Source organism: Drosophila simulans, chromosome 3R (genome assembly GCF_016746395.2).
Source record: "Drosophila simulans strain w501 chromosome 3R, Prin_Dsim_3.1, whole genome shotgun sequence".
NCBI classification, from domain to species: Eukaryota; Metazoa; Arthropoda; class Insecta; order Diptera; family Drosophilidae; genus Drosophila; species Drosophila simulans.
Window position 1 is genome coordinate 16,555,969 of NC_052523.2, and position 25,723 is coordinate 16,581,691.

The 25,723-nt window shown below is 44.8% G+C and overlaps 6 protein-coding genes across 8 annotated transcripts; 3 read left to right on the forward strand and 3 right to left on the reverse strand.

Moving 5' to 3' along the window:
- The first annotated feature begins 2,936 nt into the window (after positions 1-2,936).
- Positions 2,937-7,817, forward strand: LOC6728777 (tensin-2). The gene is made up of 2 exons (XM_016177118.3): positions 2,937-5,201; positions 7,102-7,817. The coding sequence occupies exon 1, from the start codon at positions 2,975-2,977 to the stop codon at positions 5,117-5,119; it is 2,145 nt and encodes a 714-aa protein (XP_016035455.1). The 5' UTR covers positions 2,937-2,974; the 3' UTR covers positions 5,120-5,201; positions 7,102-7,817.
- Positions 7,818-8,773: 956 nt separating this feature from the next.
- Positions 8,774-20,023, reverse strand: LOC6728779 (F-BAR domain only protein 2). Of its 3 annotated transcripts, none has more exons than XM_016175033.2 (13): positions 19,885-20,023; positions 14,721-15,017; positions 14,095-14,655; positions 13,836-14,031; positions 13,349-13,768; positions 12,213-12,473; positions 11,703-11,808; positions 11,288-11,628; positions 11,057-11,229; positions 10,257-10,990; positions 9,866-10,201; positions 9,569-9,798; positions 8,774-9,509 (listed from the first exon to the last, which is right to left on the reverse strand). In XM_016175033.2, the coding sequence occupies exons 2-13, from the start codon at positions 14,748-14,750 to the stop codon at positions 9,412-9,414; spliced, it is 3,486 nt and encodes a 1,161-aa protein (XP_016035458.1). In that variant the 5' UTR covers positions 14,751-15,017; positions 19,885-20,023; the 3' UTR covers positions 8,774-9,411. The 3 variants fall into 3 exon arrangements, with proteins under 3 accessions (XP_016035458.1, XP_016035460.1, XP_016035456.1); XM_016175035.2 differs by having other exon boundaries at positions 13,172-13,768; XM_016175031.2 differs by lacking the exon at positions 12,213-12,473 and having other exon boundaries at positions 13,172-13,768.
- LOC120285045 (lysine-specific demethylase 3A) lies at positions 15,182-20,023 on the reverse strand. The gene is made up of 2 exons (XM_039295462.1): positions 19,885-20,023; positions 15,182-17,800 (listed from the first exon to the last, which is right to left on the reverse strand). Exon 2 carries the CDS (start codon positions 17,788-17,790, stop codon positions 15,226-15,228), a length of 2,565 nt encoding a protein of 854 aa, XP_039151396.1. The 5' UTR covers positions 17,791-17,800; positions 19,885-20,023; the 3' UTR covers positions 15,182-15,225.
- A 92-nt stretch (positions 20,024-20,115) lies between these two features.
- On the forward strand, positions 20,116-21,229 carry LOC6728781 (39S ribosomal protein L47, mitochondrial). Its single transcript, XM_002104080.4, has 4 exons — positions 20,116-20,284; positions 20,363-20,645; positions 20,697-20,974; positions 21,030-21,229. Exons 1-4 carry the CDS (start codon positions 20,181-20,183, stop codon positions 21,178-21,180), a joined length of 816 nt encoding a protein of 271 aa, XP_002104116.1. The 5' UTR covers positions 20,116-20,180; the 3' UTR covers positions 21,181-21,229.
- Positions 21,221-22,820, reverse strand: LOC6728782 (DNA ligase 1). Its single transcript, XM_002104081.3, has 2 exons — positions 22,672-22,820; positions 21,221-22,614 (listed from the first exon to the last, which is right to left on the reverse strand). The coding sequence occupies exons 1-2, from the start codon at positions 22,696-22,698 to the stop codon at positions 21,235-21,237; spliced, it is 1,407 nt and encodes a 468-aa protein (XP_002104117.1). The 5' UTR covers positions 22,699-22,820; the 3' UTR covers positions 21,221-21,234.
- Positions 22,821-22,944: 124 nt separating this feature from the next.
- On the forward strand, positions 22,945-25,541 carry LOC6728783 (ras-like protein 1). Its single transcript, XM_016177119.3, has 4 exons — positions 22,945-23,274; positions 23,612-23,911; positions 24,106-24,362; positions 24,421-25,541. The coding sequence occupies exons 2-4, from the start codon at positions 23,773-23,775 to the stop codon at positions 24,592-24,594; spliced, it is 570 nt and encodes a 189-aa protein (XP_016035463.1). The 5' UTR covers positions 22,945-23,274; positions 23,612-23,772; the 3' UTR covers positions 24,595-25,541.
- Positions 25,542-25,723: the final 182 nt, after the last annotated feature.

Below are 25,723 nucleotides of genomic sequence, written 5' to 3' on the forward strand. Positions count from 1 at the left end.
AAGAAGAATGATTATGAAATACAAAAACATTTTATGCATGAGAATTTCTCCAAAAAAACAAAAAAAGTAAAAAAAAAAACCAATATGTACGACATACTATAACATCTACACTTGTCTAGAATTTATGCAATTTTAAATGTGACTATTATTTTACATTTTTGTAGACAAGAACCGAGACACTCTTCTAGTAATTGTAAATCAGTTAACCATAGTATTAAACAAACGTTTTTCAGTGGCATTGTAACGGTGAGCGGGCGTTTTTAATGTTAATTGCATTAATTTCTATTTTCGGTTTTGTATTAACTCGCAAAATTTCAATAAAATTCAATGAACGTCAATAAAAAAAGTTATGTCTGTTTTTCCTTTCGGGTTTAAAAAACTAAAGCATAATGAGCCATTATTTGGAACACAATTATTTGTGCATGTGCTAAATTATCAGCATCTGGAAGTTTCAGAACAACATTGCCCAGTATATTCCCAAACAAGTTTTAGAACAAAGCCAAAAATAAGACGCAAACTTCTGACAGGAAATGGCACAACCTACATATGTAGCTATAAATATATTTCAATGTTATTAAACAAAGGTAATGAATAATTCAACTTTAACTGAATGAGATCACAGATCTATATAGTTCAACAAGCCCAATCATGCGAAAGTGTAAGCCACATTACATGTACGCTTTCGTTCCAAAAGTTAGTTTCCGAGCCTTGGAAAAGGATCCCCTTGAGATGCATATGACAGGCCAATCTCCAACTTCCAATCTCCAAACTTGATTTAGCGTGGAAACTTTCGAGTGGGAAGCGAAACGACCACTTGATGCGAACATTCGAATCAATTGAATCGAATGCGTATGTTGTGCACACCCGAAAACCACACTCAAACTATCTGTAATCGTCCACGCGATAGCTTTCCATCGTTTTGGCCAACATTAGATGGCCAGATGGGCCCGCAATCCTCGGTTGTCACAGCATATGGCTCTGATTGACATTACCAAAATTCCACATGACTTTGTTTTAACAGATTTGCGGCAGAAAGAGTTAACAACAACAGATGTTCGCAGCGAAAAGCTGCAAGACAAAAAGCGAAAAACAAAATACGAAAAAGGTAAACGAGTTGCCAACTAGGGACGCAACTAAGGCCAACGAAAGAGAGCGGCGTCAGGTCACCGGAGAGCGAAAGAGAGGCGGTGGGGTCTGCCCCACGCGAGTGAGCAAGCGAGAGAGCAACTTGTTTATTTGCCACCCACAACTGGCTGCTGAGACAACAACAACAACAACAGCCATGGCAAGTAGCAGATGAAGAAGAAGATCACCTCTGCTGGCATTGGCAGAGGATTTTTGCAGTTATTTCTCATACTTTATTTTTTTAAGCGCATATTTTCGCTGAATTTGATTTGTTTTCTTTATGCCATGTTGCTGTTGCTCCACTGACGTCACTTGGCGGTTGGGGTTTCAATCATATTGCCTTAGCCATTGTTGTTGTTTCGTTTGCCCACCACTACACTTTCTACAAGAAAATGTTGAGAAATCAAAAAAGATGCGACAGCTTCTTCTCTATGGGCTGCACTGAAAGAAAAATGTAAATGATGAAAAACATACTTCAGTTTCCACAGTAAGTGTAAGAACAAATCAGGGTTTTCTAGAAAATGATAAAAATACATAAGTCAGAAAGAAATTTAAATTGTTTACTGTTTCTATAGAAGTCTCTTATTAAATGTAGCAATATTTTTTCCAAGTGTACATTTGTGGCCTCTTGCTTGATGGTGTATGTGTAATAGCCACAAAAGTTCATTGGGAAAGTGCAACCTGAACCTGCTGGGAAACAAGACCGCAATTGATTGATAAAGAAAACCCCATTTAAATGGCATAAACAACGATCGTTTGTTTCACTCAGCGGAAAGCAAATGCAGCTCATTTAAAGAAAAAGAGGCAATTTAATTGATGAAAACGCCAAGAATTCAATGGAAGAACGTGCCCGAAGTTACAGTGGGTGCCATCGGCGAATTACCATTTCAAAAAGCCCCTCAATTGGCGTTGCTTGTTACGTGAGAGGGACAGAGAGAGGTGTCTAAGAGGGAGCGATCTCCCACAGCTGTTATCAATTGCACTCCAATAAGATCGCTGAACACGTTGGTCTTCAAACGGCACTGCAATGTGCGGGTTCTTTGATCGAAATTCGCGTCCAACGTGCACGGATCGAACTTTACGGGGCCCCTAATCTGTATAGGCTTCGATTGGTTGTTTTGATTAGTTCGTGCGTTTGGCTGGGGCTCTCCTTCGTGTGTATTCGTCAATAAGTGGGGATGACATCACCGACGCTCCACTCTCTTTGGCTCGCGTTCTCCACATCGCATCTCTCTCTCTGTCTCCGCTATGTGCACTCTCTCATGGAGTGATCTCTCTTGGCATCCAACACCTTTTGGCGTTTGTGAGCATTGGAGGCACAGTGGGCGTGGGATTATTAAATAAATACCCGACGGCAGATCTATTTATAATGCTGTTCTTTCACTTTCGCAATATCTCTGGATTTGGTTGATACAGTTGTTGGTGCCACCAAAAATCGAAATTTACAAATAACCATTATTGAAATTGTGTGAAATATATTGATAATGTATTACATTTAGTGTAAAACTTTTTCTATCGTAAAATCAAACATGGTCAAATGTTGCTCATACGCACTGTTGTCACAAAAAAATTACTCATACGCCAGGTTGGTCACACTATTAAAAGTTCATAATTAGAAATGTATACCTAAGATATGGGTTTACGAGGGCCTAGCCCACTGTGCCCACTCATGGCGAACCAGAAACAGACTTGAGGAGGTTGACTTGCTGTTTGTTGGCCAACAAACGCCGTGAGCGAGAGCGGGAGCCCATCCACGCGAGAGAGAGCGGAACGCCAACGCCGACTCTACGGTTTGAGTTGTATCTTCTCGACCTTTTTTTTGAATCAGTCTTTTGGAATTCGCGAAACAATGCGGACGCCGTACGAAGAAAGCGCTGCTGCCGCCGACCACAAATACCAATACCAATACACCGCGGCCAATAATAACAATAATTACTATAAAAACTATAATGTGAATGGCAATGGGCAGGCGAATGGAAATGGGAATCTAAGTGGAATTGGTAATGGAAATGGAATACCTTATCACGCGCGCGAGAACTCGCTGCCATTTAGCTATGGCATAGCCAAAACTTCGACCCCGCTGCGAAAAACTCCGACACCGACGCGAGTGGATAGTTTTCTAGACTTTGATTTCGGGCCAACGAATACGAATGTGAATTCGAATAGTTCTAGCAATAATGGCGGTACTGGCGATATGATAAAGCCACCAACACGTCTAACGAGCCCTTTGCTGGTGCGCAAAACGCTGGGCAATGGCGTTAGTCCCACCAGTTCGACCAATACCAACACCATCGCCAATACATACCACTACAGGTCGAGCAGCGCAACGCCGACGCCGGTGAGAGATAATTTCGAGCAGCTGCTGCGGGAGCGACGCGAAAAGGTCTACAATGAATATAGGAATCTGGATAGGGAGTCGTCCGGGGATCGTGCCAGAGTGGCACCCGCTCCGCCCCAGAGGCAGTACTACCCGAGCGATGGCTATGGAAATGGACTGAAGAACGATAGCAATGGAACCCTATACCGCAAGAGTCCCTCGTCGAATGGGAAATCAACGAAATACAACTACGATTTTGAGTTCAATCTGAATCTGGATGATGTTAGGCCCGAACCCACACCGTATACCACGAGGAATATTCAGTTCGAGGATCTGCGGCTGGATCAGGATGTGCCAGATGGCGTGGTCAATCGGCGGACCATGGAACGCAATTATCACACAATTAACAGCTTGGAAACGACCCACAAACGCCAGCAGTTGGAGCCGTTGGAGCAACTGGGCGCCGTTTATGGCCAGAACCACATGGAGGAGACACTCATGCGCACTCGTCGCGATCTCTCCGCATCCACATCGACATCCAAGTCCACCTCGCCATTGCCGGCAATAGGAGTACCAGCTATAGCACCAGCACCAGCTTCGCCCATTTATGCCACCAGTACGAAGAGAGTGAGCAACCCAAATAACAATGGCCAACCACAGATGACGCCTAGTCCCACCAGTAGGCCAGAAACGCCCGCCTTTCCGGTCACGCCGCGCACGCCTTTTGGGGCATCATCATCATCATCTGCGTCTCTGACGCCGACGACCCAGTTGCCCCCAGAGTCGATCTACCAAACAGGGCCACGCCGTGGCGTACCGCCTGCACTGCAGCCACTCGAGGTGTCCGCCGATTCCGTGCAATTTGCCCGGAGTTCGTCCCAGTTCTGGTACAAACCAAATCTCACGCGCGAAGATGCCATCGCTCTGCTGGCCTCTGCCCAGCCGGGCACGTTCCTGGTCAGGGACTCCACCACGTACAAGGATTCCTATGGCCTGGTGGTGAGGGTGTCCCAACCGCCCCCCGGTTCACAGGAGCTGGTGCGTCACTTCCTCATCGAGCCCACCAAGGGGGGAGTGCATCTGAAGGGCTGCGATGACGAGCCGGTGTTCACATCACTGTCCGCCCTCGTCTTCGAGCATTCCATTAGCCAGCTGGCGTTGCCGTGTCTCCTCCGTTTGCCCGATCGGGATATAGTGCCTCCGGTGCGGGCCACAACCCCTGCCCAGCAGCATCTACTGGCCCACGGGGCGGCCACCAATGTGCTGTGGCTCTACTCCTGCGACACGGAATCTCTGACCGGCAACGAGGCCATCCGCAAGGCCATCCGCCAGATGTACGGCCAGCGACCCTTGCCGCAGCCCACGGAGGTGCACTTCAAGGTCTCCTCGCAGGGCATCACGCTCACGGACAATACGCGCAAGAAGTTCTTCCGGAAGCACTACACGGCGGATGTTATCTCGCACTGTGCCATCGATCCGGAGAACAGGATGTGGACCAGCGAGGGCGAGGCCGACAAGAAGACCATCTTCGCCTTCGTGGCCAGGAGGTCGCACAGTTCAACGGACAACCAGTGCCATGTGTTCTGTGACCTGTCCGTCAGCCAGCCGGCAGCGGCGATTGTCTCGTTCGCCAATCGGACACTGCCCACCGAAAAGCTGCGCAACTTCGTCCTGTAGGAGGGAGGGGGCGTGGCACGGGTCAACAGGTCAGCAGGCTGGGTTCCACTTCCATCCGTGGAGTGGAGTGGCGCACAAGCAGGTGAGACGCATGACGGGTGCAGTTTTGTTATGGGTCGTAAATTAGCGTTTTTGGGTGCGGTTCAGCCTTGGGAGTCGAAATTGCCAATTACAGTAGTCCTTCGAGAAGATGAACTTAGTTGCGAAACTCAAAACAAACAAATGTTCTTTAGACTCTATCTGGAAAACGGCTAAATAACAATAATTTAATATGTTTTCTATACAAATTATAAGTAAATTAATATTTTTCTAACATAATTTCTGTACTAAATTAAAAGTACTTGAAAATAGTGCCAACACTATATACTTTTAAATGCTATATTCATTTTTCTAAAGGTCAAACAAAATTGGTCGTAAAAACGGTTTTGTTTTAAAAAGTACTTTCTAGAAACGATTTGTTTCCGGCATTTGTTTGTTTTAAGCATTCGTATTTGTATTTGTCTGAAACAAATTGTTTCTCCGTGGTTTGGTTGAGACATTCTTATTTTTAGAGACTTTCCCTTGTTGATTGTTTTAAAATAGACATTAGTTGTGCTTGCGGAACTATAATTTTGGCTATATCGCACTGCCCTTCTTCGAATTTCGTTGGGCCCCAAGCACTGTCCAGAGAAACTTTCAATATTTGCCTTACCAAGCTGTCACTGTATCATCATCGTTCTGCGCTACAAATGGGAAACCTATTAAAAACGCTTCACTTTCTGGGGCCCTTCCGTTCGCCTGGGTTCGTCTTCAAATTGTTTACTTTACATAACGCCCTGGCTGTTTGTTTGTTTGCTTAGCGGTTTCCATATACTGCCGGAGCACACATCTAGATATATAGCTATATGTACATATATACGAATCCAAGAGCGCCATATAGAAGCATTTGGCTAACATATCTTCTGGCTACACGTTTTTCGCAACGGAAGTTTCTGTCATGAGTCAGTTGCCTATAAATGATTGAGTTTCGAATTTAGAATCGAACAGAATCAAAGACATCCAACACATGCACATCCATTGAAGGGTCGCCAAGTTCTGGAGGAGTGGCACCAGCCCCATTTGGTATTTCTTTCGATTTGATTAATTCCCCCGCTCCGTTCACGGTCATGTGCTGAGGTCGCCAGATAAGGCCATAAGCGCTTAACTGTGCATTGCCATGCTATGGAGGCAACTTTTCATTAGTTGGCATTTGTGTATATATATTCGCTATCAGGCCGCCAGGTGATCCACTATGCTATAATAATAGCGTCGAACAGTTGGCTGCAAATTGTGAGGCCTAAAATAAGATCTGCCCACAGAAGATATAGAGTTTATAGTTATTGCTGTTCTGCTCGGCTCTGTTGTTTATTTAGCTCTAAAGATACATCTTTTTCTCGAATCACTTGATAAGAGCGAGAGACTCTCGTTGTTGATCTTGCTGGGAATTGTTCTCCAACACGATCGTTCGATTCCACCTTGAATTTTTTCGGAATTTTTTCACTTGAGCCTTAAAGCGGAATATGCAAATAAACACAGACGGCAATAGAAATCGGTTTTCGGTCTCTATATAGCGGAAAAGTTGAAATAAATTCAGGCGAACCGAACCGGCGGGCGTCAATTGCGCATTTTAGAAAAACCGCATGCCGAACATACAAAACTTAATTCCAGGCACGTTTGGGTTTATTTTTTCCAATTATATTCCGATACGAGCGACGGGTTTCGGAAAAAAGTTACTGTAAATTAAACGAGTGGTCTAAAAATGGTCTAAAAGAGATTTAATATTTAAAAGAGCAGACCAACTTTTGCTCAGACCCCCATTGTTTGCTCGATCAAATGATCTATTTGATCCGCAATTAAGCAATTATACACGAGCATGTACTATATAGATACATATGTAGATACGATTGGGGGGATTGGAATTTACGAACTTGCTTAAATCGGATTTCTTCTTTCATCTCTTGCAGGCCAGTGGAATCGGAATCATGCGGAGGAGGAGCCCAGTGCTGCAAGATGTACTAACTAATCACTTTACGAAATTGTGTCTTGCGATATAATGAGCTTAACTGCGAATATGTTAACACAGGAATGATGTCAGCCGTAGTTTATTTAGACACGCACACACTCAGAAGTCGGCGATATTTATGGCGAAGCTAAAACATATGTACACATGGGTACTATCAACTTGAATTGACTAAATGCACAGTGGGACAAGTGGATGCCCGAGTTCGATAAGATTGGTGGCTATTGGAAACGCCGATTCATATTTGTTTATACGCTCAAGTTGTAAACAAAGCCATGAAGATTGTGTTAAAATTTTTAGAAATTCCAACTGGCATTTCAAGGAATCTCGTACCACTGTGCTGGGTGGCGAATTGAAACTGATCACCGAAACTTGACTGTTTATTAGCAAAAACAGTATGGATGTGTATATATGGGCGAGTTGTGTGTTTTTATATAGGGTGCGCTTGTCAGACAAACGGAATTAAACTAATCTACCACATAGTTTTAAACCGATTAATGTTAGCTTAGAAAGTTGTTGAATAAAACCCAAAAGTACAAGCTAACCCAGAGAGCTTGTTCCCTAATTTATACCAGTAATATCTATATAAATATATGTATGTATATGCTTAAGCACTACTAATGCAGTCAATATAAATAAAGTGCAATGTTGTTAAACAGATTAGAAACCATTTATTAATCTAACTCCTTAAACTGACTTGCGAAAAGCTCAGCGCCCAGCATCTGTTAATAATTTGTTATCTAACTAAAAATACAACAGCCACTGCGTTCTAGAATTCAGGGCTGTTAATGTCATATATCAACAGACATGAGTGTTGTTGGGTTGCTTTTGTTAAACAATTAATGGCTTCTGTACCCGCGGGCAATGGCAAAATACACTATGCATTTGTATGAACACAATTGTTTAGTAATTTAATCTTATCGTTCGCCAGCGCCGGCGATCTCTATGCTCAGCTAACCATAGGAAGTGTAAAGTACTTTTTGTACTGCTCCAGTCAGTCACCCTTGCATCCATTGGATTCGCATATTGCCGGCGATTCCAAGAGATTCAAGATACAAGTAGTCTCCTGCCTCATAATGGACGAGTGCAATTTGTTTTTGTATCTTTAAAGGCAGCCCACAGTCAAGTGTGCCAAGTGAAATGAAAACGCGTCCGTCGACTCGACCTTGAGATCAATTTGTGGCGGCGGCATGACGTCATCGCACAACGACAGCTGCCCCACGATTTTAAAAACATTTCTTACAGGAATTTACAAATTAAATTTTAGGCTAATGCTCCCCGACGAGATCTGTGTGCACCCACATTTTAATGATTTTGATTTCAGCATTTCGTTTCATTTCATTTCTTGTTCTATTTTCAACGGCCTGCTAATTTCCTATATGTACATATGTATGTATGAATTCGCCTTGTCAGGCGCCCCAAAGAGACCGAAACCAGTTTGTCATGTTCTTTGCCTAAATTCGATAATTAATTGATCGCCGGAGAAACGAGAGTCGCTGAAAACGGCGACAAACTCCGGTTGCATGAGCTCGTGGCGGTGTCGCCTTATCCAGACCAGATGATGCCCGGTGACGAAAGCAATATCCATCGAGATTCCAAGCGAGACGCAGTGCAGGTTTTGTATCTTACATTTAATACATTTGGATTTGGTTGTGTGTACAAAAGTGAACATAAAATCAACGTTCGGTGTGTTGTTTTTAGATATCTACATAGCTACATACAATATCGTTCGTTTACATCATATTCAGTTAAACATAATAAATACACTTTAATAATATATACTCGCATACGTATATATATAACAAATAATACATCCAGATCTTGCAGGGCCGCATTTCGGACCTCCCGCAGGCAGATTCAACATTTCGCGTGAAAAACAGAATTTTGTGTGTACAAAAATACATAATAGGTCCCACTTTCGATTTCGTTTGGATCTAAACAGCTGGAATGCGAACTGATACAATTTCCAGTTTCCTCAATCTTGTCGTGCTTCAATCAGTGGAAATCTTGAAGTTTGTCAATTTCATTCCGCATTGTGATGTCCATTTCGAAATCAAGAAAGGGGTTTATAATAAAAAGCTCAGAGAAAACTATGCAGGCTCCTCTATTCATGTGCCTAATTCAATATGGTTTGGGTGTATATGTGGTTGTCTCATATTTAAGATTAGTTACAAAAATTTCTCTAGTTTTTCACGAGCCTATTGCCATATTGCCATTTTTCGTTCCCATTTGCCGTCTATTGAGTGGGGAGTAACTAATTCGACTTCGCCGAGTACGGACTGGTGGACCCGACCGATGGAGGCGTCGGTGTGGCTCCACTGCGAATGCCATCGCCTTCGCACACATATTTGCCTGAAAAGTAAACAAGAGTTACGTTGCTGTTTATATTACGTATGTATATTCAAACGCACCCGAAACGAAGCGCCGTTTGACCAGCGATAAGCGATAGCCACTGCCCTGGAGCTCGAACTCGATGCCCGAAAGTGTGGTGCCCTCGCAGTTGAACTGGGTGGCCAGGAGTGCCGGCGTAGAAGGACCATCGTTGAGCTCCAGCCGTGCCCGCAGAGTCCCCACTCCGCCGTCTTGTGAATTCTGCGAGATGTCCGTGAAGTTCCACACCAAACGATTTGATTCGCCCAGCCTAGAAACAACAAATGCGATCGGTAATAATAGATAAAGAAATTGTATTCATATTTCTATTTCCTTACCAGGCCGAATGCGGCTTTGACTGGACATTGCGCACAGATCCATTGACGGGCACCGACAGCGTGACATTCAAAAGTGGCGAGGCACTGGCCATGGCGTGGTTATTGTACTTGTAGTCCACTTTGAGGGCCGTGTAGCTGGACTCACACTTCCAATAGCTGACAAGTTGGAACGGACACGAACTGGCTCCCGGCTTGGTGCGCACCTGATACTTGAGTATGTCCACGTTGAAGTAGGAGGCGGTCGGGTTATTCTCCGCCTGCCTTCGGAGCAGGGCCGTTAAGGCACCCATATTGAACTCCAGCATCGTGCTCACAGAACTCGACTGCTGGCGATCTCTGCAAATGCGACCGAGATTATTTGATTTCTACAATTAACTTCACAATTACTTACATTTGCACCAGTTTCCCGTTGGGCACCAGGTTCTCCAGATTCTGAACGTGCTTAATGCGAAAACCCAGCTTGGCTGGATTTGGATTATTGGCTAAAAGGCCGGCAATGCCAGCTGGGAATGATAGCATCATATCACCGGACACTTTCACTTGGCAACGCGACTCATCGCTGCCCCGAAAATATGCGTGTATGATTTCGTGGAATGCCACAGCCAGCGGTATAGTGTCCGAAATACCGATTGTGAGTGGAGAGGGGCCTCGCGAGGATCCCACTCCCCCGATAGCCGTACGGAACTCCAGACTGCCAATGCTCTCGGCTCGATTCATGGCCGTCACCGGTGCCGGGGACATTCTGCCGCGACCTGGCGCTGTCCCTGTTGCCGCCGGTCCAATGGCAATCATATCAGAGCGTCGTGATGGTGGACGTGGTATGGCTATGCTTCCACCTGTTGACGCTGACGTCGGTGTTGGTATTTGTCTTCCGGGAGGTTTTCCCAGCGTCGCCGATGAGGGCGCCGACATACTCATGTCACCCAACTCTGAGAAGATATCGCCCAGATCGGCGTAGCGACTGTTGGTCGTGTTGTTTGCGTTATTATTGTTGGACAGCGTGGGACTCTGCAGCGGGGCATAAGGATGCACACTGGCCGTGGGAGTGGAGGCATTCGATATTTCCGGCGACTGTTGACGCGACGCCGGAGCTCCTCTGGCTGCTTGCAACTGCTGGCTGTGATGCTGTGTTAGAAATATATTTGTATTGTTTAATCACATTTATATAACATTCTAGTAAGTGGAACTTACTGAAAAAACTCCAGTTGGGGACAGCGAAATGTTCTCCACAGTGGCACGGAGCTCATCCACGCTGGCCGACATAGGCGCCTGACCATTCTTCAAAGGCTTAATGCTGACATGGATCCGACGTTCCTGTTTGTCATTGTCCGAGTCCGTATCCGAGTCGGAATAGAAGCTGCCAGCTATAACAGTTCGTCATTTTAGTTGTGCGTCCAGAATTCATACAAGTTAAGAGCTTACACTTATCCTGGCCCTCCTCCCACGCTATTTCCTTAGCAGGCTGTATGCTAAATCCCTCCTCATCGACCTCATATCCAGTTCCGGTCCCACTTGCAGCGCCCGGAGCTGTGGTCGAAGCCGAGTTGGTCAGGGCGCCTGCATTGGGTAGGCTCCCACTGGCCACGGCCGCACCTCCGCTGCCGCCCATGCTACTTGCTCCTGCAGAATCCACACTGCCTTGAGCTGAGGTCACCGATAGGGCGGCCAAGCCACCGCCAGCGCTACTGCCGCTGGAATTCTGCGTCTTCATGCTGCGCCCATGGTCGTCATAGTCCAACAGCGTATTGTTGCCTCGATCCAAACTGGAAAATAATTAAGAGAGCGTTCATGTTTAAGATTTTGTTAATTGAGCCTCATAAACATTTTAGAGACCCACCTGGTGAGGCGTTCTTCCTGTATGTTCTCGGCGGCCTCATTGTCTTTCTTTTTCTTAGCCTTTTTGGTTTTTGTCTTGTCGCGACGACTGCGTAAAATGCCAGAGACTACCGGCGAAAGGTGGATCACATTAATGAAAGCAGGAGAATAGAGTTTCTTAAGTAAATAAGCAAGCTAATGGCTAATAGAATACACAGGAAGAGAAGGTGACACCTCAACACATGAATATATTTCTGTGTTGAGACTTCGGTGATGGGAATATATAGATGAAACTTAAATGCATTGTCTTTCTCAGAACTCAAACACCGCCTTAATGTGCTTTAATAACAATTAGATGTTAATCGGGTATGAGAGAACACTAAGTTGAGCACACAGAAAAGCCTTTAAATATACATATTAAGGATAGGTACATGCAATTTTTCGGGTGGAAATGCTGTACAGGTGTTTTAGTAGTTGGACGGGTGGTGAAATGGGGGCCAATCAGTTTCATTGACATTCTTGAATCATTTACCCTGAGAGTTTGATGTGAATATATTTAAAAGTGACGTTGCACGTCTGGACGTTGTCGTTGTGGCGGTTGTAGCTGCTGCAGATGTGGCTGCCGTAGCTGCTGCAGTCTGTTGTAGGTGCTCTTGTTCATTTAATGACTTCGATAGCTGCTGCTCGCTTGTCGTTGCGTTCAATTGCTTCTTCCCAGGCGCACTCGCCGCTGCGATTGCAGTGGCACTTGCGGTTGGAGTTAAGGCCTCTGCCGGTTGCTGTTGTGTCTGATCTAAAGTTTTGATTTCGATTAGTCGATCGGTGCACGGATGGGTGGATGATTGGATGATGGATGATTGGGATGAGCAGTGGTTGATGGATGCGATGGATGTGTGCAAAGCGTGAGTACGGAAATAAGACGGAGAAAAGCATAGAGAGAAGATTGCTGTTGTAAGTGCTATTAGTTCAATGGCTTTATGGCATTTGTGTGTGCGTGTGGATGTGAAGTAGTTGTGTAAAAAGTCAGGAGAATTGTCTGATTGATTGGCTGGTGTTTGAGTGTACACTTAAAGATCGCATTAAACTAATAAATGAATATTCTGAATAAAAATAAATAAAATACATCAAATTATGTACAATTATGACGAATATAATACTACAACCTAATGCTTAGTACTCACTTCATTTAACAAAATATGAAAAATATCACGAAAATTTCGTGAAATTTGTACAGAGCATTAGATCCCACAATTTCTAATAATCAATTTAAAACTTTAGGCAACACGAATAGGTACAATTTAGAGTCGACCATAAACGTAAATACATACAAAAGAACATATAAGGAAATATCTTACAGAAGAATTGTTGAAATTGATAGATCAACTGATAGACCCCACAAGTACATACATAGAATAAACTTTAACCATACAATGATGTAAACGAAAAATAATAAATAAAAACATAAACCAAATAAAATCAAAGAGAAAGAACCTTGATTGCTAGTATCCTCAGAATTAGGGGAATTTTTGGTGATATTTGTGGTGAGATTATTCGTGCCAGTTGTTGTTGTAGTTGTTGCTGTTGTGTTGTTGGTGTTCAAGTTGTTGCTATTGTTGCTTGCAGTTGTCGTGGTGGTGGTATTGTTGATGCTGCCACTTCCGGCCATACCGAAATTTCCGGCGCCTGCAGACGGTTGTTGTTTGGCAGTGGGCAAAAACCAGGATCGCAGGCTCTTCACCGTGGATGTGGCTCCACCAGTCGGTTGCGATTGTATTCCCGCTGCATTGGCTCCCGCCAGCATGTCCGGCGATGTGGGACGTGGAGAACCCATAGCTCCCAGTATCGGATCCTCGGCAAAGGGAATGCTACCGCTGGCTGCACTTCCGCTGCCCAGAGATATTGCCGCCAAGGCATCGCCCCGTTGATCCATGGACACTGCACTGCCCGATGCTGTCGTTGCTGCATTTCCAGCCCGCAGAGCAGCCTGAATGCTGGTGGCCGAATTTGAGTTAGATGCGCTGGCCGAGACCTGCGGCTGCTGGAGGCGAGAACCACTCGACAAGGCCACATACTCCAGTTCAGGCATTTCTGTAATAAAAACCATAACAATTTATTATGTGTTAAAAAGGTGAACATAGTGAACAAGTGAACATACCTGGCTTCTCCAATCCCGTGTATTTATTGAGCACAAATTGTTCCAGGAGTTTATCAACGGACATGTCGACAAACTGCCTCTTAAAGTCGGAATGTACTTGACCCACCATATCGTGATTGTTCTGCAACATTTCTAGATACGTGGACAGAAACTCCTTCATTTGACGAAGGTGCACCTCCTCAATCTCTTGAAAGCGCTAGAATGGATAATATAATATAAACTAATTTCAACTCAATGCATCCAATGCAAGTCTTCTTACCTTGCAGGTCTGGGTCATGCGTCTCTCAAATTCGTTCTTAATGGGGTTATGCTTGTCCAACAAAGCCTTGTACTCCTCCTGCAGTTTTTTCAGCTTGCTCTCCAGCTTCTCGGCATCCTTGTGCGAGCCGTTGTCCTTGCGCAACTTCTCCAGCTCCTGGACCTTGCTGGCGTACAGATCGCGCAACTTTTGCACTGCCACCGTCGACGTCTGAATGGCTTGGACACACTCGAGAGTCTGCGATTCCTCCTCCTTGACGGATTTGTGCTTCTTGTGCAGCTCGTCGGCATACTTGGCAACATCCTTAACCAGCTCAGTCAGCTTTTGCACCATCTGCAGGTGGAGCGTGGAGAGCTTCTCTGCCGATGTTCGCAGTATGGTCCAAACAGGAGCAAATGTGCTATTTAGTGTACCAGCCTTGTGGGCCAGCTTGGACATCATCTTCGAGTTCTGCTCCTCAATGTTAGACTTCTCGCGCAGAAACTCGGATAACTCCTTGCTGGCAATCAGGCCGAACTTCATGTTGTGGTACAGGACATCGTAGCCATTGTTCTTCTCCCCCTGTAAATTAAATGTAGGTATATATTTAAGCAATGGTCCGTCCATATGCAACTTATTTAACTCACCCAAAAATAATCGTTGAAATCCACCGTCATTTTAGTTTTATTTTTAATATTTCGATCTCTAGGCTAGTTTAGCAAAAACGTATTTTCCCTTTCCACTCTCGATTAACATAAAAGGCTTTCTGGCGTTGTAATTGACTTGACTTCTCTAGGGGCGCCAGATTAGTAGATTGATCCTTACGATGCTAATATCTGCCTGGGCTGGACTCCTCATCATCAGATTCCGCTCCACCCTCTGCATGCATGGGCATTGATTGCTGGCGAGTACCTTGCTTAGGCTTAGTGTTGTCTATGTAAACACTAGAAATTTCAATTAAATCAATTAATTTGAATTGATATTTATTTACGTTTTTAAAATAGAAAGCCTAGTTAATCGTGCACTGGATGACAAATAAAAAAAATGTACCTTTTTTTTGGTTCTAAGTTACTATTTATTGAACAATTGACAGTTTTTGATCTTAAAATAAAAATAAAATTAAAGTTTAAAAAACTAGAAGGTAAGAAAATTCTAATCTTCATATAGCTGGGTTATTTCCGCATTAACTCTCTTATCCACAGCTCTGCTCAGGATGGTGCAACAGTCCTTGATGGCATGGTAGATAATATTCTTGATCTGAAGCTTGTCCTCGTGATTTGTGTGTGAGTGGGAGAGCCTTCTGAACTCGTGAGTTAGATGATAGCAGTGCGTAATGTTTTCCGGCGATACAAAATCCTCGGCCACCTTGATACAGTTGTGGAGATTTTGAACCTGATGCGGTGCTCCAGCTGGTATAAAGACTGCGTCGCCCAAGCACTGGACAATCGGATGCCCCTCCACGCCATACTCTTTGAATAGACGAGCTCGCAACTTGTCGTCCAAGTACCAATTCTGATCGTGAATAGGATCGTGATCCGGCTCCAGGCGGAAACCCTTCTCAAGGGTCACGCGGTTAAGTAAATCTCTTATTTTGTCTGCATCGCGAGCTGGAAAGATGTGCCAAAGTGCTCCGGGTAATACATCTGGCGATTGGCAACGAGCTCTAGTGATGTAATCGCATCCGCCAATTTCTATGGCTTTCTGCGTGGCCGCCATCTGAGGTCTCGTGTCCCCATCCTGGGGTATTCCCACATAAACCATTATGTTCACCGCATCCGAGATGTCCAAGTGAAGATTGGTTGTGCCCTTGTCGGGGTGCAATGCTGAGCCATATGCGTTGTACATTTTGGGTCCTAAGTCTGGTGGCACAAACATCTTGGGTAAGCAGCTAGCAATGTTAAGGTTTCCCGTGCGAAGTGTGTACTCCGGCATGGGCAGTCCCTTCATCAAGTCAGCAAACCTGGTGGGCAGTATTTCGGCAAAATCATCACCCGGCGGCCAATCCTTAAGCTTCAAGAGCATTGGCTTGCCATATGCATCTGGCAGACGCTTGTTCATGCACTGAAAACCCTCCCAAAAGTGTCGCATTGGCTGATTGGGCACCAGGTTGCCATTCAAGCAATTAATAAGATCATTGGGCTTGTCGCCAAAGTCCCGGCAAAAGGCTTGTGGATGCCATAGGTCTAAGTTCAAAGAGCGAGCCACCTCCGAAATCATAACTGGCTGCCCGCATTTCCAAACGTCCTGGAAAAGAACTCGATTATCCGGATGCATGGCATCGGTGAGTCTAAGCAGTCTGCCATCGCACAGAAACTCGTGAGGAACTCCTGGAGCCAACTGAGTGGAGTAACCAAAAGTCATGGTCCTTGGTGGAAGAAACCTTCTCAAGCCGGCCAATCCATTCCTCAGAAAATTAATGTGCTTCAAATTATCAAATGCCGTTGTTATGGGATCCTTTCCCAAGCTTTCCTTGGTCCACACTCGACCTGGAACATAATCTATACCTAGCTTTTTGGCGAACTCCAACTTCGTGGCGTGCAGTTGATCAAGGCGCTGTTGCTGGTGTACCTTCTGCTCGGAGGCCAGCGACGAGTAGCTGGTGTGCTGCTTCAGCTGAGACTCCTTAATCATATCCTGGATCACTTCCTTTGTTTCTGCATCTTCAATCGGTTGCTTACTCAGAAGGCAGCCGCAGACCTGTGGCACCTGCCACAAAGTGCGAACCTCGTGCAGCAGCCTGCCCAAGACGTTGAGGGCATCTCCGGCTATGATCTGTGTTAGCATCAGCTCGGTAGGGACGTGCTCCTGTGGGCCACTGGGGTCGCTGCAGAGCAGCCAGTGGTACTCATCGCATCCCTTTTGGGCAGCGTTCTCCGCTCGCCGCAGTCGCAGTCCCTCCTTGCGATCTTTAAAGCAGTCCAGACACACTCCAAAGCCGCACTTGCGGCAAGTCCAATGGTAGTTGAACAATGTGGTGTCACACACGTCGCAAATCTCTCGTGTTCCTTTTACGGCCTTCTTCCAGGCAATGGTTCCGTCCGTATTCTGATGCAAACTTAAAGCCTCTGCTTCCTGGTGCCAAATATAGCAGAACTGGTCGCCGGCATGGAGCAGAATGTACCTGCAAACCTGTATATCCATGTAACCGCTGGTCGGCGGTGTGTTTTTATCCGGCTGCCAAATGGCGATGTCCTCTGGTGAGGGCTCGCTGTAGGGATTTGGAAAGCCAACCACGCACAGCTCTCCATTCTCATTGAACTGAAGGCGTCGGAATTCATAGAACCGGCAGTAAACGTCGCTAACTGAACTGGATTCGCCCTCTGTTGTAGCCAAATTTCTTCTTCTGCACTCCCGACACTTGGGAATCGGGGATGATCCTGCTATCGGCTGTGCCTGCTGAAGCTTAAAGCAGGGCAAATCCTGCAGGAATATCGAGCCACTAGTCCGGAGCTCATCGTGCCGCAGCTGCTCCTCCTCGGTCAGCGGCGGCATTTGGCCCAGGCTCTCTTCTTCCTGCTTCACTGGCTGTTCCGCTCTTAAAGTTGGATTCATCACTTCGCAGTAAGTTCTTTTCATGGGCAAGGAGTCATTGAATATGTGTATCTCTATGATGGATTTTGGTTCAGTGCGAGTGGAAACAGAGAATGAGGTCGAGGATATGGTGCGTTTGCGACTCGTTCTCGTGGCGACCAGTGCCGCCAATTCTTTTTGCGACATTTTAGCTCCTCTGTTTTTGAAAACGAGAAAAGAGGAAGAAAAGAAGGATCGTGGTTTGAGGTGGTTCTTTGTAGACTCATCAACTGGCACTCTGGTAATGTTTCCCATGAGGAGGTGGCTGCTGCTACGTGCTCCCTGCTCTTTCTTCATTGTTATTCAATAACATTGCGCCTCGAGGCGCGTTCTTCTGTTTGCGTTTGACTGGATTTCGCGCATCTTGCACACGATTACAACGCGCCCGATGTTGCAACATTGCCGGTAATGTGGCGAACAACTTTCGTTGGCTTTCTTCCTCAATGCACACGCACATCTTAATGAATAGAGCAGAGCTTTAAGAGAATACAGCACAACTACTCACTGCCTCCACATTACCAGACACACAGAAATAGCTTACATATAATTAGCATACATTAGACTAAAAAACTGAGAAATTGTTGTAATTAGTATGGTAGATAAGATTTCAGCATCTAAATTGACACTTAAATTATAAGCAATAGTTAGTTTGATGAAGCAATCCAGCATTGGCAAGCCATTTACCGATTCTTTAACTTAAACTTGAGGTCAACACTGGTTGTGTTTGTAAATAAACGATAACTGAGTTTCTTTATCAGTGTATGTGAATGTCTTTGCCTAGTAGATCACGAGAAAGCAATAAATTACGGAACTTTAAATATAATTGAGCTGCTCCTAAAATATCACGTATACGACATGATGTCCCAATTATATGCACATCCTGTCGTATACGTGATATTTTAGGAGCAGCTCAAGAGTGAGTTGTCATAGTTATAGTTTCATATCTTGGATGGGAGCCACCAAAATGTAAAACGTACACTGCTAAAGTGTAAGTAAAGTCAAACTAACACATTTTATATTGACAGCAGATATTGTATATACATTTTATTTTCGGGAAATTTAAACATGTGCCATTATGTGTTGACGCGTATAGAGAGGGTTTCAGATAAACACATTCCATAAAAATAATCACATGTTGTATGTATGTACACATGTATTTATCACCAATGGGCGTCGCAAACTAAAAACTGTTGGAGTAGTGATGAAGACCCCCCTAAAACATCGCTGAGTTTGGACAAGCGAAAATTCAGCTATTTGTTGCTACTTTCATTAAGAACATGATAATCAACCGACTGGCAAATGAAAGGTTATCGCACGATATGGCCAGGAATTGCAGCTAACAGCGCCGTTAACAGGGGCAACAAGTGGCAGCAGAAGTCCGGAGAAAGCAAACACCGGAGGAATATACAAAACCCGGATAATTAAGGCGACACCGTTAAATTAACCCCTGGTCACAAAAAGCAGAAGCACTCACACACACGCGCGCATGGCGACAGAATAAACAAGAAGACTTGTTTGTGTTTTTTTTGGGCGTTCACCGTGAGCAGAAAAGTTGTTCGAAAAGTGGAAAAGGGGAAATGCGAAAAGCACGAAAGTCGCGCAAAGAAAACCCTACAAGTTACTCCGTAGCCCCCCATTGCCCCTTCCCCTTGCCAAATTGATCAATCAATTCACTCGCCGACCTTTTAACTCAATGATGTTCTGCACTTTATATAACACTTGCTGAGAGCAGCCAACAAACAATTAATATGCCCACAGATACACAGTCGTTCAACAATAATGCTGCCTGATAAGGCAGTGAGATAAATATTTATGTACGCTACACTGCGCTGCACAGCAATGGTACCAGGAACCTGGAGCTGCTCGGCAACACTGTCCTGTTACTATACCGTTGTACATTTGTTTTTTTTTTTCATCCTGGCGTTACTCTTCAATGAATTTGTTTTTGGATGCCCATTTTGAGTTGCAAATTGTTTGAATTTGATGTGATAAATGCACAATTAATAGGCACTTGGCAGTGCATTCCCTGCACTCGCTGCAATTCAGAACCGCTGCCTTTGTCGAGTTTTATCAATTTAAATTTGTGTACTGAAACTCACAAACACCAGCACACAATCACACATGCATGCACACAGCCAAACATCAAGTTGGCGTTCCTTGGCATACAAATTGGATTGGATGGAACAGAGAAGATGACTGTGCAACGCGTTGTTTTTTTCGGGGAGTGGCCACTTCACTTACATTTACTTATTGCATGTTGTGTAACGGCTTGAGCCAAACTTCTATAATACTTTAGCCCGTGTAAACTTCAGTCGATTTGAAGCGAAAAATTCGATTTTTCATTAGCACTGAGCGAAGCGCAACTAGAGCTGGCCAACAAGTCTATACTGAAGTGATACTATCGATTAATTTCAGTTGAAATGCATGGTAGCCCTGAAATAGAGCCCGGCTATAAATGTAGTACGCACGCAATCCAATAAATCGATACTAAAAATAATCGATTGTTGTTGTTCCAGCTGTTTTGTTCGGTCGAAAAAATGTCTTCGGCGTTAATAAAATGTTTAAATTTGGCAAAAACTGTGGGAAATGCGACAGTCAAGACCTTATTGGCAGCTCCTAAGCAGCCATGGCAGACCTGCAGGTGCGTTCTCTTTCACAAATCCGACATTTACACAGAGTAACCGATATAAACGCGTCTTTGTTTTTATGTAATATGTAGTGCGGCTGCCCTGCAAACGCCGCATGTTCAAATGCCGATGCAGATGCACACTTCCGCAGTTCGCCGGGATCTAATGGAGTTCTTCGACGAAAAGAAGAACTGGAGTGAGAACGAGGTGAAGGTGGGTCGCGCCTGGCGGACGGAGGAGCTGCGCATCAAGTCCAACAAGGAGCTGCACCAGCTGTGGTTCGTGCTCCTCAAGGAGCGCAACATGCTGCTGACAATGGAGCACGAGTGCAATGACAAAATGGAAATCTTCCCTAGTCCAGAGCGAATCGATAAGGTGGGCAATATGTGATATTGGAAATCCTTTTCTAAAACTTTAGAATTGCAGGTGAAAATCTCCATGGAAAACCTGGAGACAGTAGTGAGGGAGCGCAACAAGGCCTATCACCTGCTGGAAACCGGTGAAACGGGTGAACGTCCACAGAAGGCGGTGAAGAACGCATTTGGCCTGCAGGTCTCATACAAAGCATGCGAACACGCCCTGCCGTCCTTCATGAACCTCAAATGGATAAAATCCCGCAACATTGGCTTCGGCGGCAGAGCTGTGAACAGATTCCTCCTGAAGTACAGGGAGAAACTCTACAATGCCAAGCGCAAGGCCAAGAAGTATGTTGTCCTTAGCTAAATGGGATATCTCAATTAAAATCTTGTTATCTTGCAGCCGCTCCCGCAACGAAGTCATGATGATCCTGCGTCGAAACCCCAATTTCGATCTGGATGTGCTGCGTCGCCAGTTCCCCGATGTCAACGTGGACAAGCTGCGCAACGAGGACAAGATTCGTGGTCACTATGTGCCCAAAGTTGGCGTGTGAGCAACAAAGCTGCAGTTATTTAGTTATTAAAACAACAAAATACCATTGACATCTTTAATCTTCGTCAAACTTAATCTTTGTGCCCTGAAACGCAGCAATTTTTGGCTTAAACTTCTGTTTGGCCACCCAAGACGGGTGCATGCCGTCGGTGGGCAAAGGAGCAGCAGTAGCGGTTGCTTGATTGATACTTGGAGCAATAATTTCCGCCGCCTGGCCGTCGTCGCCGAATGTTATCTTCTTGCCTCTAAAATCACCAATGATTGGTTTCTGCTGTTGCTTAGCCAGCCAGGAGGGATGACGATCATCAGTTGGCTTTTTCGCATTGAACTCTGGCTGCCTTTCCGGTTTCTCCCGATATGTGTTCGACCGTCGCTCCTCATTGCGGAACCTTTTGACTGGCGGCGGTTCCTGTTCCTCATCAGCTTCGCTGTCATTGTCCCCGGAAAGAACTACGGCGCTGGACAAGTAGGGCTGGCCTGATTCCGTAATGAAAAAGGGATCAACGACATGTGTGGGACGATTATTGTCAGGTTGTGGTTCTTCTTCATCGATACTTGGCTGCCTTTCTAATCGAGGCTTAGGCTTCTGCTCTCTGGCTGGCTTTTTCTCGAAAGGTTTTGGCTTAGATTCTTTCGGTTTGCCTTCTAGTTGTGGCTGTTGATTAAAAGGCTCTGCATTATTCTCCTTGATTGTATTTAAATTCTCCTTTTCGGAACTGGACTTAGTTATCTCCGGTTTGATCTGCTTATCAAAAGCTTGTTTTTTCTGAAGCTTTTTATCTTTTTTGGCTGGTGTTTTAGGTGTCTTTTCCTTTTTGATTTTGAGAGCTGCAGAATTTTCGGTTTTTACAAAGGACTGTGGGATTTCATCGTCATTTACTTTGCTGACTTGAAGAGTGGGCGTTTCCGCAGCTGCTCCATTAACATCTGCATCCACCACTTTGTTCTGTTCTAACCACTCCAATCGGTTTTTGGTTTGGGCCTTCTGCTCCTTCAGCTCCTTGCGTTTCCTCTTCCGTTCCTCAGTGCGTTCTATTTTGGCCCGTCGCTTGCTCGTCTCCAGGATCTCCTCGCGCCACTTGGCCTCCTTATCGGTGGTGCTCAGCTTCAGGGTTTCAACCAACTTGTCCACCACTCCGTGCATCAATTTGTTTAGACGCAGCATGGCAATGCCCAGTTCATCCGGTGTGGAGCGCTCGTTGGCAATCACCGCATTGGGATTTGTGCCCTCCTGCAGGAGCGATTGGCGTACCATGTCCATATATTTTAGAGCCTTCAACTGGGCCAGGCATTCTGTGTTCTTGCGTAAACGAATCTTTTCTTTTTCACTGTCCGGATTTTTGGCCAGAACCTCTTTTGTCTTTCGCAGCTTCTGTACGATTTTGGCGATGGTCTGGGCGCGTGCCTTTTGAATGACCTTCTTGTTGGATATCACCTGTAAAAGTTCTTGTTGATTAAAACTCTATAATTTTAAATAAAATCGTTTATTTACCAAATTATTGAATTTCAATCTGTCCATGCTGGTTTCGTTACAGTGGTGGTTGAAATAATAGACTCAGGCTTGAGTCCGTGCTAAGAAACGGTGATGCCAGACCGGAGAACTAAAATTGATAATTATTAAAAGCAGGAAGCGTCTGCCTGTTTTCACAGAAAGCTTTATTGATCAAATCATGTTTTAGTTTAAGCAAATTATAGAAAGTCGGTTGAAGTGCATGCACCTCTTTATTTTATTTTTTATATAGCAATCGCAATCGCAGGTCCATCGATAGTGCCGGCCAGAATGCAGCCATCGCTATCGATTGTGCCATCGGCTTGTTGCCAGCTCTAGTATCTTCACAGCTACGTACAGCCTAGATTTCATCTGCATTTCACATACGGATTTATTGTTTTCCTGCGCTGTTAATTGCAATTACCGCACGGCAATTAAAGTGGTGCCATCGAGGAGTACCGCCTGTCGCACCGTTAGCCGCGAAAGTGACGTGAAACGTGCCCAGCAACTGCGCCGCGCGCGAGAGCGAGAGAGGCAGAGCAGTGATAGAGAGGAGCGGAGCGGAAAAACAAGGAGGAGCTAGCTGAAGAGGCAGCAACAAAGAAGGTCCGCAGCCCCGGCAGGCAAAAGAAAAATAATAAAGAAAAGGGCAAGAAACAACGCCGCCGAATTAGCAAATTCACCTAGTTAATAACTCGGCTGTGGGGGAGATTAACTAATTTGCATGGAGCGAATGGGTTTTAATTTTAGTTTGAGTCATTGATCTCTTTTTCCCATTCTTTTTTTTGTGCTGCCCGTCTGGCTGTGTACATGCAGTGGTGCGTGTGTGTGTGTGTGTGCAAGCGCCTAGTCGCAGTGACTCAGTGACGTGCATTAATTCCTGCCTAATTATGCGTTTAATTTATTTTAATCAATCTTAATTAATAATTTACTCCACTTGCAGCCCATACACGCACACTCACCCACACAAACACACGCAACAAGCGTACGGAGAGAGAGACTGCATCTGCGGGCGCCTAACAAGAGAGTAAGCATCGATCGCGAGAGAGAGACTGTTACTGTGACATTTGACTACGGCAAATCGAAAACGGACGCCACAGCCAAATGACGGAATACAAACTGGTCGTCGTTGGAGCCGGAGGCGTGGGCAAGTCCGCGCTCACCATCCAGCTAATCCAGAACCATTTCGTGGACGAGTACGATCCCACAATCGAGGACTCCTACCGAAAGCAAGTGGTTATCGGTGAGTAATATGTAGTAAGATCTGGCATAAAAAGGGGTGCAGGATCCTCTAGAGATTTCTGCACCCTTTCGCTGGTTTGGTTTCCCGTTTAAATTTCGAATTTAATACGTTTAAAACATGCCAAGCAAGAGTATTGTACCAGAAGAGATCATGCGAAGTTTCAATATTCAAATACATTTTCTATTCCCTTGCAGATGGAGAAACCTGCCTGCTGGACATCCTGGACACCGCCGGCCAAGAGGAGTACTCGGCCATGCGGGATCAGTATATGCGGACCGGCGAGGGATTCCTGCTGGTCTTTGCCGTCAACAGTGCGAAGTCCTTCGAGGATATCGGCACCTACCGTGAGCAGATCAAGCGCGTGAAGGACGCCGAGGAGGTGCCCATGGTGCTGGTGGGCAACAAATGTGATCTGGCCTCGTGGAACGTTAACAACGAGCAGGCAAGAGAGGTGAGTACCGGCCTTCAGAGTTCCGAGCGAACCTTACGTTCATTATGATTGTTCTCAGGTGGCCAAACAGTACGGCATTCCATACATTGAGACATCCGCCAAGACGCGCATGGGCGTGGACGATGCATTTTACACACTGGTGCGCGAAATCCGCAAGGACAAGGACAACAAGGGGCGGAGGGGCCGAAAAATGAACAAGCCGAATCGTAGATTTAAATGTAAAATGCTCTAAACGGCCACGCATTGGTTATTATTCACTTTTTATTTCTTCAAATGTCGCCTGTTTGTCTGTATGTGCGTCGGCGAATCGCCGATCGTCCTGGGATCGATGTTTTGTCCATTCTGGACACACAATGCGAAAAACACACACATGTGGGAGCGTGTTGGTCGGTGCAATTGTCAGATAAAAGAAGAGAAATTGTAATTAATTTAAGTAACTAGAGTTTTATGTACGTCGAAATGATTTTGTGAATGTGTGTGTTTTGTGTCGTTTGAAAGGCTGCGAGGCGCCCTTTTAAGAGTATTAACAATAACAAGCCAACAAAAACGAACGAAGCAAATCGAAAATGAAAATGAATATGTACCTCTACATAAAAACTATGAATACTGTTGTAACTGCCTTGGTTCAGCTGCTATATCCGTTTGTTTTCAACCAGCACTTAACTTGATTCTATGTTGTTTGTAATTTAACAGATACTCCGTGCTTAAAACTGAAACGCGATGTAAACAAATATTGTGAATTTATAGAGCCCTGTTATCTATTGGTTTCAACCCGACAGTCATACATAAATGTAATCTTTTTTCCGCACACACGCACGAGCAGAATTCCATTAGTATTCATCATTAGAGAACAAACAAACAAAAGCCGATAAGCTCAGCAATTTTCGCACAAACGAGCAAATTCGCTAGCCCCAAACTAGATTTATGTTCGGTAAAACACATATTTGTGGTGCTACGATGATGAAATTATAATCCGTATGAGTTCTTGAGATATGCCTTTCTTTCTACTTACCATACTGACAGATCAATCGGAGAGAAAACAAACAGCCAATTAAATTTACATTATATAGTTTGCTTTAAGCTTTTTATACATACATACATACATTTAATATTTAATTTTTTGTATTAATTTTTGCCATACAAAAAGAAACGAAATAAATCGATTGTGTGTACTATTTATGGAATGTGGTTTTAGTAATTCCTTAGTTTCGCTTTTGTGGAAGATTCTATTTTTCCATGTAAAGTCTCGTGTCTTGTAAATCCAAATGTTCTATTATTTGAATTTTCGAGTCGCGCGCGTAAATTACAGTGTGGCTACATTTCGATAATTCGAAGAACAGTTTCGAAAATCGGCGATGTCT

Coding starts and splice junctions, on each gene's coding strand:
- LOC6728783 (XM_016177119.3), top strand. CDS start 23,773: ATGACGGAATACAAACTGGTCGTCGTTGGAGCCGGAGGCGTGGGCAAG. Junction 23,912..24,105: donor CCGAAAGCAAGTGGTTATCG/GTGAGTAATATG, acceptor ATTCCCTTGCAG/ATGGAGAAACCTGCCTGCTG. Junction 24,363..24,420: donor ACAACGAGCAGGCAAGAGAG/GTGAGTACCGGC, acceptor GATTGTTCTCAG/GTGGCCAAACAGTACGGCAT.
- LOC6728781 (XM_002104080.4), top strand. CDS start 20,181: ATGTCTTCGGCGTTAATAAAATGTTTAAATTTGGCAAAAACTGTGGGA. Junction 20,285..20,362: donor CAGCCATGGCAGACCTGCAG/GTGCGTTCTCTT, acceptor TGTAATATGTAG/TGCGGCTGCCCTGCAAACGC. Junction 20,975..21,029: donor GCCAAGCGCAAGGCCAAGAA/GTATGTTGTCCT, acceptor GTTATCTTGCAG/CCGCTCCCGCAACGAAGTCA.
- LOC6728777 (XM_016177118.3), top strand. CDS start 2,975: ATGCGGACGCCGTACGAAGAAAGCGCTGCTGCCGCCGACCACAAATAC.
- LOC6728779 (XM_016175035.2), bottom strand. CDS start 14,750: ATGACGGTGGATTTCAACGATTATTTTTGG. Junction 12,474..13,171: donor TGAGGATACTAGCAATCAAG/GTTCTTTCTCTT, acceptor TCAAAACTTTAG/ATCAGACACAACAGCAACCG. Junction 9,799..9,865: donor TCAAAGCCGCATTCGGCCTG/GTAAGGAAATAG, acceptor TGTTGTTTCTAG/GCTGGGCGAATCAAATCGTT.
- LOC6728782 (XM_002104081.3), bottom strand. CDS start 22,698: ATGGACAGATTGAAATTCAATAATTTG. Junction 22,615..22,671: donor GATTGAAATTCAATAATTTG/GTAAATAAACGA, acceptor GAACTTTTACAG/GTGATATCCAACAAGAAGGT.
- LOC120285045 (XM_039295462.1), bottom strand. CDS start 17,790: ATGTCGCAAAAAGAATTGGCGGCACTGGTCGCCACGAGAACGAGTCGC.